Source organism: Bombina bombina, chromosome 6 (assembly GCF_027579735.1).
Source record: "Bombina bombina isolate aBomBom1 chromosome 6, aBomBom1.pri, whole genome shotgun sequence".
Taxonomy (NCBI): Eukaryota; Metazoa; Chordata; class Amphibia; order Anura; family Bombinatoridae; genus Bombina; species Bombina bombina.
In genome coordinates, this window is record NC_069504.1 from 733,778,436 (window position 1) to 733,791,955 (window position 13,520).

Genomic DNA, 13,520 nt, shown 5'->3' on the forward strand with positions numbered 1-13,520 from the left:
TTTCCTATCCCTTTAAGTTGATTGCTGTGTTGTTCCTTAATGCATAATCTCTTGTAATCCTGCTCAAACTATGCTTTTTAAAATGGGTCTGGTTCTGTTTGTATTATGGTTCTTTCATAGGTGTTTTTGCTCTGCTATGTTGATAAGGTTTTAAAATTTACATTAAACAGAAATATAACCTTTGCTAGTCACCTACTAGTAACCTCTGTAGTGTATAATTGGGAAGCAGGTTAGCTTAGTGTGAGGGAGAGTCTGTCTCTGAGCAGGGTTAAAGTGAATGTCAATTTTGATGCTAAAGTGCCCGGTTTTTAAAAATTTGATTAAAAACAGGGGCACTTTAATTCATCAAAATTTACATTTCACTCCTGTTGTGAAAAAAAACGTACCTTTTTAATCTTCACAGGAGTTCCAGCTTCCTCCGGTCATCACAAGCCATTTCTGATGTCAGAAATGATGGATAGGTTATCCTCCAATCATGGCTTCCCCCCCGGGGGAATCAGTGTCTGATTCAACACCGTGATTGGAGGAAGCCGGATTCCTCATTTTAGACCCAGGCAGAGGCTTTGCGACGGGCGAAGGAAGCTGGAGCTGTTGTGAAGATTAAAAGGGAAGTTTTTTTTCTCAACAGGAGTGAAATGTAAATTTTGATGAATTAAAGTGCCCCTGTTTTTAATCAAATTTTTTAAAACCGGGCACTTTAGCATCAAAATTGACATTCACTTTAATCATTACCTGATATGTTTTGCTATGGCTGTCATATAGTTTTGGTGTAGAATTTGCAAGTCTACAGCCAGAGCTGTTGCATTAACCTATGTCAGTAGTACCTGTTGCCTTGAGTCAAATCCCTTACATATAGTTTTGCTATCAGTTATTGTACATAGCATATAAATATATACAGATCTCGACTTTGTTTGTAACATTCTACCTCCATGTAGCCTTTTATCTCTTATAGTTGATGAATTTATGTGACTCAAGCATTTTAGTTTCTTAACATTGGTTTATTAACATAGATGTATAAATTTGCCTAGTAGTGCAATTTATAACCAACTCTCCCTCTACTGTTATAATTATTTAATTTACCTGAGCGAGCTGTAAAAGCTGTAATAAAGTGATAGTAAAGTTTATAGTATATGAAAGTAAATGCTGAATCTACTTTTTATTTTAATAGTACTTTCATTTATATATATATTTCCATCTAAAGGGTAGGAGAGTCTACGGCTTCATTCATTAGTATTGGGAATTAAGAACCTGGCCACCAGTAGGAGGCAAAGACACCCCACCCAAAGGCTAAAATAGCTCGCCCGCTTCCCTCATCCCCCAGTCATTCTTTGCCTTTCGTCACAGGAGGATGGCAGAGGAGTGCCAGAGTTTCGGAGTAGTCTCGGATGAAGGGTAATACTCTTCGCAGTGAGACTGGAGTTTTAAGTAGTCCTGTCAGTCTCTCAGTGAGGGCCTGGGCGAAAGTTAGAGTTCGGAGATGCAGGGAGAGTCTTTCTGCGAAACCATCCGGACTCATGTTAACGGCTCCATAAGCAATCAGCGTTGAAGAGTTTCGCTGCCTGCTTTCTTCACTCAAGTCTATGTTAGGAGCGACGCTACTAACCTGTCACACTTGAAGGGCCGTGTTCATATTCTACGGCGTAGATTCTGGTAAGATTGTTTCATTTTTATTATTGAGATAATAATGATGACATAGAAGACAGGGTCACAGTGTGGTGCCTTTTTATCTTTACAGAATCAAGGGTTAATATTCCTGGAAGAGGGATTATTGAACAGGTGGGTTTATACATGATATTGTTAATTGTGTCATTGCTGCGTTATGTGCGAGATGAGGCTCTGGCAATGTGTGGAACTTTCAGGTAACTTGTGGAAATCTTGCGTGACCATATTTGGCGCGTTTTTTACCCTAGTGCAGGGATGGTCCTGCCAGGCATTCCACGTGACAAGGTGTTTCTATCTCTCCTTCTCTGTTGATCTGTGGCGCAGGAGACATAATGGTTTCTGTAGTCCGGGTCCTAGGAGGTGGCGAGTGCCCCGGCCTTTGTTGGTATAAAGGTGCCTTTTTGTAAATTAAGCTAGCCTTCCCATAAACTCAAGCGATGGAGGACTCTGACGCGTTAGAGGGTTCTCCCTCCTTAACAAAGTCTCATTCCTGTGTTTATTGTGAAGAGGTTCTGGTAGATCAGCCTGCTCAACTATGTTCCACATGCCTAGATAAGGTTTCAACATCTAAATTTAAATGAGGGGTTCTTCGTCCCGTGAGGTGCGTACCCTGCTTTCATCTCCAATTGCACGTGCAGCGCCCCAGGGTCCAACCGTTACTCCTTCGGGAGAGATTCATTGGCCGTTAGACTTTGCGGACCAACTGGAATTGGAGGTTTCTAAGGTGATCCATGCCTTACCACGTTCTGCTAAGTGCAAGTGTAGGGCCTATGATGGCGGCCCGACCCAGGGTTTGTCCTCGCGGATGGCAGATCCAGAGGCTCTATACGAGGTCGAGGCCCACTCCGACTCGTCAGAGGAGGCCCATTCTGGGTCGGAGTACGTGTCATCTAAGCCTCCTGCGCAGGAGCCTGATTATAGGTTTAGGATGGAAAATTTGCGTTTTCTGCTGCGACAGGTACTTGCTACTCTGGAGGTTCCGGAACCTAAGATCCTGAAGGAACCTGTGATTCCTAAACTTGACAAGGTGTACAAGGACAGGGTGGTGCCTCAGACTTTCCCGGTTCCCGTTAAGATGGCAAATATAATTAAGAATTAATGGGAACAATTAGGGTCACCCTTTTCCCCTTCTTCTTTTAAGAAACTGTTTCCCGTTCCGGACTCTCAGCTTGAGAGTGGATGGGGCTATCTCCACGCTCGCGAAGCGGACAACTATTCCTCTTGAGGATAGTTCGTCGTTTAAAGAGCCCATGGATAAAAAGCTGGAAAACATGTTGAGAAAGATGTTTCAGCACACAGAGTTTGTTTTTTAGCCTGCAGCGGTCATTGCGGCGGTTGCCGGAGCTGCAACATATTGGTCCGAATCCCTGTGTGAGATGGTCGAAGGGGAGAAGATTAAGGCACTGTGGCTAAAATCTTGCTCTGCGGACATGACCTCCAAGTTGAGGCTGTTGTCCCTGCATTTCCAGGGTAAGATCCTGTTCGGTCCAGGGTTGGATTCGATCATATCCACGGTTACGGGAGGCAAGAGAGCTTTCCTACCACAGGATAAGAAGGCTTAGCCCAAGGGATCTACTTTTCGTCCCTTTCGTATGGACAAGGCCCATCACCAGCAGCCCGCTGCGAAAGCGGACCAGTCCAAGGGATCTTGGAAACCGACTCATTCTTGGAACAAGTCTAAACAGAGCCCCCGATCGGTCTCCGGATCATGTAGGGGGCAGATTATCTCAATTCTCAGACACATTGTTGCAGGACGTTCAGGACCCCTGGGTTCTAGAAGTTGTCTCTCATGGCTACAGGATAGGGTTCAGATCCCATCCGCCAAACCTGTCATCAAGACCAGAGAAGAGAGAGGCATTTCTAAGATGTGTGAGAGATCTCGCCTCTTTCGGGGTTATCGTACCAGTACCCCTAGCAGAGAGGGGTCTAGGGTACTATTCCAACCTTTTTGTGGTTACAAAGTAGGAGGGCACGTCCCGCCCGATTCTGGACCTAAAGTGTTTAAACAAGTTTCTGAATGTTCCATCGTTCAAAATGGAAACCATCAGATCTATCTTGCCCCTAGTTCAAGAGGGGCAGTTTATGACAACTGTAGATTTGAAGGACGCTTACCTTCATGCAACAATTCACAGGGATCACTTTAAGTTCCTGAGATTTGCGTTTCTGGACCAACACTTCCAGTTTGTGGCCCTTCCCTTTGGTCTGACGACGGCTCCGAGAGTCTTCACAAAGGTTCTGGGGGTGCTGCTTGCAGTGGCCAGATCCAGGGACATTGCGGTGGCGCCTTACCTGGACGACATCCTAGTTCAGGTGTCCCGACATTCAGCCTCGCAGAGGATCATTCATGGGCTATTCTTCTTCTGCTCCAATCTCACGGTTGGAAGATCAACTCAGGAAAGAGTTCCCTGGTTCCCAGCAACAGGGTAAAATTCCTGTGTACGATAATAGACTCCATGTTTTTGAAGATATTTCTCACAAATCTGCGACGCAGGAAGCATGCATCGACCTGTCTGGCCCTTCACTCCTTCACAAGCCCGTCGGTGGCTCAATGTATGGAGGCGATAGGTCTCATGGTGTCAAGCATAGATGTCATCCCATTCACCAGGTTCCATCTCAGACCTCTTCAATTGTGCATGTTGAGACAGTGGAACGGCGATCATTCAGATCTATCACAGCTGATATCTATGGATGCTCGAACTCGGAACTCCCTCTCTTGGTGGACCCGTCCGGAGCAACTGTCCATGGGGACATCCTTCTTGAGACCGTCCTGGGAGATTGTGACCATGGACCTCAGTCTGACAGGTTGGGGAGCTGTTTGGGGTGCCAGAATGGCACAAGGAAGGTGATCCAGGGAGGAGTCTCTCCTTCCGATCAACATCCTAGAACTTCAAGCAATTTACAATGTTCTGAAGGCATGACCTTCTCTGGAGTCAGTTAGTTGCATCAGATTCCAGACCGACAACATTACCTCAGTGGCTTACATCAACCATCAGGGGGGTACGAGCAGCTTCCTCGCGATGAGGGAGGTGTCTCGGATTCTGGAGTGGGCGGAGTGGACAACTGGGAAGCGGATTTTCTCAGCAGACAATCCTTCCATCCGGGGGAATGGTTTCTTCACCCCGAGGTGTTTGCAGAGATTTATCACTGATGGGGAACGCTGGAGATAGATCTCATGGCATCCAGACTCAATTGCAAGCTGCCTCGATACGGGTCGAGGTCCAGGGATCCCCAGGCAGAGCTGACAGATGCCTTAGTGGTTTCTTGAGGTTTCAGCCTAGCTTACATCTTTCCACCGCTACCACTTCTACCTCGAGTAGTGGCACGCATCAAACAGGAGCGGGCCTCGGCCATTCTAATTGCTCCTGTTTGATGCGTGCCACTACTCGAGGTAGAAGTAGTAGCGGTGGAAAGATGTAAGCTAGGCTGAAACCTCAAGGAACCACTAAGGCATCTGTCAGCTCTGCCTGGGGGGGATGCCACCCTGTCGCAGGGATCTGCTGTCACAAGGTCCCTTTCAACATCGAAATCTAGATTCTTTGAGGCTGACTGTGTGGAGATTGAACGCCTAGTCTTAGCCAAGAGATGCTTTTCTGAAAGTGTGATTGATACTCTAATTCAGGCAGGGAAGCCAGTCACTCGTCGCATCTACCATAGGGTGTGGAGGACTTACTTGTCCTGGTGTAAGAAGCATGGATATCCTTGGCACAAGGCGAAGGTATCCAGGATTCTGTCCTTTCTCCAAGACGGTTTGGAGAAGGGTCTTGCCACCAGTTTCTTAAAGGAACAGATTTCGGCATTATCCGTCTTGTTGCATAGGAGACTTGCTGAGCTCCCTGACATTCAATCTTTTGTTCAGGCTCTGTCTAGAATCAGGCCTGTCTTTAGACAGTCTGCTCCTCCATGGAGCTTAAACTTGGTCCTTAGGGTATTGCAGAAGGTTCCGTTTGAGCCTATGTATTCCGTTGACATTAAAATTCTGTCCTGGAAGCTTCCCTTCCTGTTGGCTATTGCATCCGCACGCAGGGTATCTGAACTGGCTGCCTTGCAGTGTGAGCCTCCTTATCTGGTTTTTCATGTGGATAAGGCTGTACTTCGCACTGGTTTGGGGTTTCTCCCCAAGGTGGTGTCTGACTGTAACATCAATCAGGAAATAGTTGTTCCTTCCTTGTGTCCTAACCCTTTTTCTTCTAAGGAGAGGTTACTTCATAACTTGGATGTGGTTCGTGCCTTGAAATTCTATCTTCAGGCTACAAAGGATTTCCGACAGTCTACATCTCTTTTTGTGGTGTATTCTGGGAAGCGCAAGGGGCAAAGGGCCTCTGCTACTTCTTTGTCTTTTTGGTTGAGGAGCTTGATTCTCTTGCCTTATGAGACAGAGGGACATAAGCCTCCTCAGAGGATCACGACTCACTCAACTAGAGCTGTGGCTTCGTCTTAGGCCTTCAAGAATGAGGCCTCTATGGAGCAAATTTGTAAGGCGGCTACCTGGTCCTCCTTACACACTTTTATAAAGTTTTACAAATTTGACGTTTTTGCTTCTACGGAAGCGGTTTTTGGGAGAAAGGTTTTGCAGGCTGTGGTGCCCTCAGATTAGGGTCCGCCTTTTACCCTCCTGGTTTCATTCAGTGTCCTCTAAAGCTTGGGTATATGTTCCCAATAGTAATTAATGAAGCCGTGGACTCTCCTCCCCTTTATAAAAACATAAATAATGGTTACCTGATAATTTCATTTCCATCGAGGGGAGGAGAGTCCACCGCTCCCATCCGTATCTCCGTGGCGCTGACCTAAATTTAATAATCTTCTGGCACCTTTTATACCCTGATGCTTCTCCTACTGTTCCTGGTTCGCTCGGCAGACTGGGGGACGAGGGAAGTGGGGAGGTATTTAAGCCTTTGGCTGGGGTGTCTTTGCCTCCTCCTGGTGGCCAGGTTCTTAATTCCCAATAGTAATGAATGAAGCCGTGGACTCTCCTCCCCTCGATGGAAATGAAATTATCAGGTAAGCATAATTTATGGGGGTTTTAGGTGCTCAAAATCCTTTTGTTTAATTATCCTCTATAAATCTGATTATTCCCTGTCTGGCCACCCACTACAAATGCCTTTTTTTTCCTGAAGTCACATTTTCACCTTTTATCCTATCCGCTTTGCAGCTATACGGCATGGGGGGGAAAAAACTCATATGCTCGGTCTCTCTTAGCCAATGTCTGTTAGTATTTTTTCCCCATGCAGTGTGGCTGCAAAGTGGATTGGATAAGAGGTGAAAGACATTTGTAGAGGGTGGCCACTGTGCAGGCATCACTTGGTTGTGTCTGCAAGCTACATAGAATGTCTCAGGGAAATAAAAGGGTGATTACAGTGTAACCATAAATTGTACTTAAAAAAAAAAACTTTAACCTAGACTTTGTACATAACTTTCATTAATTTGATATAATAGTTCTCTATTGATATAAGGATCATGATGAGTATTATTATAAGTACAGGTACAAATCCAGAATTATTTCAAAATTTAGACTTTTTCATTAAGATTTGTTTAAAAATAAAATTATTAAAAACTGCAATTTATCCTTTTCATAAAGTCACAAACATCTATCACAACTTTAGTTTGATGTTTGTATTCTAAAATACACATAATAATCTATATTTATTTAAAACAACAACTATTTGTGATTACAGTACTGTAGTATCTTTCTGAAGGTACTATGTACATACAATTATTATACATTTTATAGAACTACCTTTAGGTTATATGTATAAGCTGTGTTATAACATGTAAATACCACATAAATGACATAAAATGTTGTTTACACTTGGTCCAATACCATCTCCCATTTTACATTTGGAAATATAAAAATAATCCAAAGTCCAGTTTGGATAAATTGTTTTGTACCTTTAATAATAATCTCTATTTATGTAAGCATATTATTGCAGGCAATAAAAGGAAACAATACAAACTAATATATTATTAGTTTACTTTACTTATTTAAAACCTGACAAAACTGAAAAGTTTGTACAGACTATAGGTAATAATTAAAATAAAAAATGAGAAGCAGGTGAAAGATCAGAGGGCAACCAGCTTGATTGGGCAGACACAGTTTAGAGAGAAAGGATAAAAATAAATAAATAAATCATCAAGTATATATTCAGCACCACCTTGTGGACAGTTGTTATAACTGCAGTATAATTGCAAGATGATCAAAATTGCTATACCCTATAAGGAATACAGAATTCATACTCAATGCCAGACTGAGAGGAGAATGGTTATTAAACTTTGACCAATGAAGCCTAAAAATAGATGTAGATGGCCTCCAAATATGGTCTGTAATGTCTCTAGGACCTGCACTAATTAGAGGACATAAATCTTTTAACTAAAAAAGTCACAGCTACATGATTGGACACTGCTATACCATGTTGTTAAGTTGAATAGTTTGTTTGTTGTTTAATTTAATTTGTATGTTTATAAAGTTAAAAAAAAAAAATCTTAGAAGATATTGTTATTGATTACAAAAACAGGAGTGATCATAGAAAATTTTGTTAAATCGAACATTATAACCTACAAGTGACATTATATTGTTATGTACAAAATTGTCCAGACAAATCAATTCTGAGATAATAAATAATATAAAAAAGGAAAAAGACCAAAAAGACTAAATAAATGTAACAAGAAATGACCTCCTGTAATCTGCATTGCATGCCATTTAAAACCAGCAGGGTAAACATACAACACACAAAACAAGCCCATTTGTATCATTTGAATTTTGTTGACTGATCCTTTAACCCTTAGAATCTGAGAGACGTTTTCGTAGAGAGTCTAAGCGTGGAGATGATGGAAGTGAGGAGAAGCAAGATGAGCTGATGGAACATCAAAAGATGGCTCTAAGCAAGGTATGCTGAGGCCTGAGGAGAGACCAAACTTTAGTGGTACCGTGACCTCATATGTGACCTATATCTTGTGCATCTCACTACCATTCTTTTCTCTGTTTCTTTTTCCTCCTGGCTGTTCTCTTCTGCAGATCCAGTCTAACCTAGGAAAACTTATCTTGAAAGAGGAAATGCAAAAGACTGGCACTCCGAGGAGAAAAACACGATCTCTACCTGATAGGACACCAATCTACATACGTAAGTTCCTGCTGTAATAGATACATTTGTTACCCCAGGTGCAAGGGATCGAAAGCTTCTACAAGACCAGCCATCTTTGTGAAATAATTGACTGTATGTAAATTGTATGGTACAAATAAAGATACATTTTTATACACATCAAAACGTTGGATTTATGTAAATTGAATGGTACATTTTTTTATACATGCACGAACAAAAGAATAAAATATATTGTTGGAAATTAAGGAAACCTATTATAATATGATCCTCACAACTAATGTTTTCTGATTCTTAGATACAGCTGATATTTACCCAATAGTTACTGTTCTCATAGAAAATATTCTGGGAATCTGCTCATTCACATCTCTCACTGGGAATTATGATATTTTACCTCCCAAAAAATCAAACCTATTATTTTGATGCTACTATCACCATAATTAACTCTCTAAAGCTCTTCACTCTGATGAGATTATCTAAGTAGTCTTATCAGTACTGTGAGGTCCTTCAGATAATTTTAGAAAAGCCATTTTTAACATAGTAGCTGTTTATCTCACTATGGGCTTGATTACTAGTTGAGTGCTATTTATCGCTCCCGCTCATATGTTAACTTTGCTAGAAGTAAGCTTTTTCCGCACTTCCGGTAGCAAGAGTATTACAAGTTAAAGGTAAAAAGTTTTCGCACACACGCTTACATGACACGCACAAAAATCCAAAGTTACAATATTGCGAATGCATTAACATTCTCCATAGATTTCAAAGGAGAGTGAAAAGTGTGTGTGTGTGGGGGGGAAACGAACACCCTTATTCGCTTGCAAACCCGATCGCATTTGCTCAAGTGCGCTTGCCCAACATGAAATATTAATATTTCACATTCCAATATTCTTCATATAGAAGAATATGTTCTATTTATTTATAAATAGCGCTGTGGAATCTGTTGGCTCTCTACAAATAACCGATAAGAATAATTATATATATATATATATATATATATATATATATATATATATAATGGTATTTTGGTACAATATATATCTATAACTATATATATATATATATATATATTATATTATATAAATATATATATATATACACAACCACAATTACGAAAAAAGTTGGGACAGTATGGAAAATGCAAAAACATACAAAAAGTGTAATTTGAAAATTCAATTCACCCTGTACTATATTGGAAACACTTTATTAACACATTATTTGATGTTTTACTTTGTGAATTTAATTTATTTTTGAAAATATACACTCATTTTAAATTTGATGACTGCATCACACTCCAAGAAAGTTGGGACAGTCGACTGTTTACCACTGTGTAACTTCACCTTTTCTTTTAATCACACTTATTAAGAGTTTGGGCACTGAAGACATTGCGGATGCTGCTTCCTCCACCCAAAGTTTCCGGCTCACCAGAAACTTAAAGGGACACTGAACCCAAATTGTTTCTTTAGTGATTCAGATAGAGCATGCAATTTTAAGCAACTTTCTAATTTACTCCTATTATCAATTTTTCTTCGTTCTCTTGCTAGCTTTATTTGAAAAAGAAGGCATCTAAGCTATTTGTTTAGTTCAGAACCCTGGAAAGCACTTGTTCATTGGTGGATGAATTTATCCACCAATCAGCAAGTTGCTTAAAATTGCATGCTCTATCGGAATCACAAAATAAAACATTTGGGTTCAGTGTCCCTTTAAGATAAGAAGCAGCGGTCGTAAGACCACTGTTTCTTAAAGGGCCATGATACCCAAATGTTGAAACACTTGAAAGGGATGCAGCATAGCTGTAAAAGCTGACTAGAAAATATCACCTGAACATCTCTATGTAAAAAGGAAGATATTTTACTTCAAAAGTTCTTCAGTAGCCACATCCCATTGTAAAGGACTTCTAAGCAGCAAATCAGTATGTCTGTCCCGGGACAGGCAAAGGAGCGAGCTTCGTGCACACTCAGTTTAAGGAAGTTTACTATGAAATCTGATGAGAGTTAAGTCAAATGTCATGAGATCACAGTTAAAGAGTTCATGACCTCAGCACTGTTGATGCTGATTGGCTGCTGTTCATTTCTTCTTTTCTCCAACATAGGTGTGTCCGGTCCACGGCGTCATCCTTACTTGTGGGATATTCTCCTCCCCAACAGGAAATGGCAAAGAGCCCAGCAAAGCTGGTCACATGATCCCTCCTAGGCTCCGCCTTCCCCAGTCATTCTCTTTGCCGTTGTACAGGCAACATCTCCACGGAGATGGCTTAGAGTTTTTTGGTGTTTAACTGTAGTTTTTATTATTCAATCAAGAGTTTGTTATTTTAAAATAGTGCTGGTATGTACTATTTACTCTGAAACAGAAAAGAGATGAAGATTTCTGTTTGTAAGAGGAAAATGATTTTAGCAACCGTTACTAAAATCGATGGCTGTTTCCACACAGGACTGTTGAGAGGAATTAACTTCAGTTGGGGGAAACAGGGAGCAGACTTTTGCTGCTGGAGGTATGACACATTTCTAACAAGACGATGTAATGCTGGAAGCTGTCATTTTCCCTATGGGATCCGGTAAGCCATTTTTATTACATAAAGAGAAAAAAGGGCTTCACAGGGGCTTTTAAGACTGTAGACATTTTCTGGGCTAAAACGATTTATATATAAGCATATTTTATACTCCATAGCCTTGAGGAATTATTTTAATCTTGGGAACTATGTAAAATAACCGGCAGGCACTGTATTGGACACCTTATTCTCTAGGGGCTTTCCCTAATCATAGGCAGAGTCTCATTTTCGCGCCTCTATTGCGCACTTGTTTTTGGGAAGCATGACATGCAGATGCATGTGTGAGGAGCTCTGATACATAGAAAAGACTTTCTGAAGGCGTCATTTGGTATCGTATTCCCCTTTGGGCTTGGTTGGGTCTCAGCAAAGCAGATACCAGGGACTGTAAAGGGGTTAAATATAAAAACGGCTCCGGTTCCGTTATTTTAAGGGTTAAAGCTTCCAAATTTGGTGTGCAATACTTTTAAGGCTTTAAGACACTGTGGTGAAATTTTGGTGAATTTTGAACAATTCCTTCATACTTTTTCACATATGCAGTAATAAAGTGTGTTCAGTTTAAAATTTAAAGTGACAGTAACGGTTTTATTTTAAAACGTTTTTTGTACTTTGTTATCAAGTTTATGCCTGTTTAACATGTCTGAACTACCAGATAGACTGTGTTCTGTATGTGGGGAAGCCAAGGTTCCTTCTCATTTAAATAGATGTGATTTATGTGACACAAAATTTAGAGAAAATGATGCCCAAGATGATTCCTCAAGTGAGGGGAGTAAGCATGGTACTGCATCATCCCCTCCTTCGTCTACACCAGTCTTGCCCACACAGGAGGCCCCTAGTACATCTAGTGCGCCAATACTCCTTACTATGCAACAATTAACGGCTGTAATGGATAATTCTATCAAAAACATTTTAGCCAAAATGCCCACTTTTCAGCGAAAGCGCGACTGCTCTGTTTTAGAAAATACTGAAGAGCATGAGGACGCTGATGATATTGGTTCTGAAGTGCCCCTACACCAGTCTGAGGGGGCCAGGGAGGTTTTGTCTGAGGGAGAAATTTCAGATTCAGGGAAAATTTCTCAACAAGCTGAACCTGATGTGATTACATTTAAATTTAAATTGGAACATCTCCGCGCTCTGCTTAAGGAGGTGTTATCTACTCTGGATGATTGTGAGAATTTGGTAATTCCAGAGAAATTATGTAAAATGGACAAGTTCCTAGAGGTCCCGGGGCCCCCCGAAGCTTTTCCTATACCCAAGCGGGTGGCGGACATTGTACTTAAAGAATGGGAAAGGCCCGGTATACCTTTCGTCCCTCCCCCCATATTTAAGAAATTGTTTCCTATGGTCGACCCCAGAAAGGACTTATGGCAGACAGTCCCCAAGGTCGAGGGGGCGGTTTCTACTCTAAACAAACGCACCACTATACCCATAGAAGATAGTTGTGCTTTCAAAGATCCTATGGATAAAAAATTAGAGGGTTTGCTTAAAAAGATGTTTGTTCAGCAAGGTTACCTTCTACAACCAATTTCATGCATTGTTCCTGTCACTACAGCAGCGTGTTTCTGGTTCGATGAACTAGAAAAGGCGCTCAATAATAATTCTTCTTCTTATGAGGAGATTATGGACAGAATTCATGCTCTCAAATTGGCTAATTCTTTCACCCTAGACGCCACTTTGCAATTGGCTAGGTTAGCGGCGAAAAATTCTGGTTTTGCTATTGTGGCGCGCAGAGCGCTTTGGCTAAAATCTTGGTCAGCGGATGCGTCTTCCAAGAACAAATTGCTTAACATTCCTTTCAAGGGGAAAACGCTGTTTGGCCCTGACTTGAAAGAGATTATCTCTGATATCACTGGGGGCAAGGGCCACGCCCTTCCTCAGGATAGGTCTTTCAAAGCCAAAAATAAACCTAATTTTCGTCCCTTTCGCAGAAACGGACCAGCCCCAAGTGCTACGTCCTCTAAGCAAGAGGGTAATACTTCTCAAGCCAAGCCAGCCTGGAGGCCAATGCAAGGCTGGAACAAAGGAAAGCAGGCCAAGAAACCTGCCACTGCTACCAAGACAGCATGAGATGTTGGCCCCCGATCCGGGACCGGATCTGGTGGGGGGCAGACTCTCTCTCTTCGCTCAGGCTTGGGCAAGAGATGTTCTGGATCCTTGGGCACTAGAAATAGTCTCCCAAGGTTATCTTCTGGAATTCAAGGGGCTTCCCCCAAGGGGGAGGTTCCACA

At 41.7% G+C, this 13,520-nt stretch overlaps 1 protein-coding gene across 2 annotated transcripts in view; it reads left to right on the forward strand.

The window, feature by feature from the left end:
* DMTN (dematin actin binding protein) overlaps nt 1-13,520 on the forward strand; it is a 168,259-nt gene that overhangs the window by 103,029 nt on the left and 51,710 nt on the right. For both annotated transcript variants that reach the window (XR_008402885.1, XM_053717953.1), the window contains exons 10-11: nt 8,443-8,543; nt 8,672-8,777. Coding sequence is in view for 1 of the 2 variants with exons in the window: in XM_053717953.1 (XP_053573928.1) it covers nt 8,443-8,543; nt 8,672-8,777 (207 nt within the window). In the remaining variant the exon portion in view is untranslated. The remainder of the gene's footprint in view (nt 1-8,442; nt 8,544-8,671; nt 8,778-13,520) is intronic.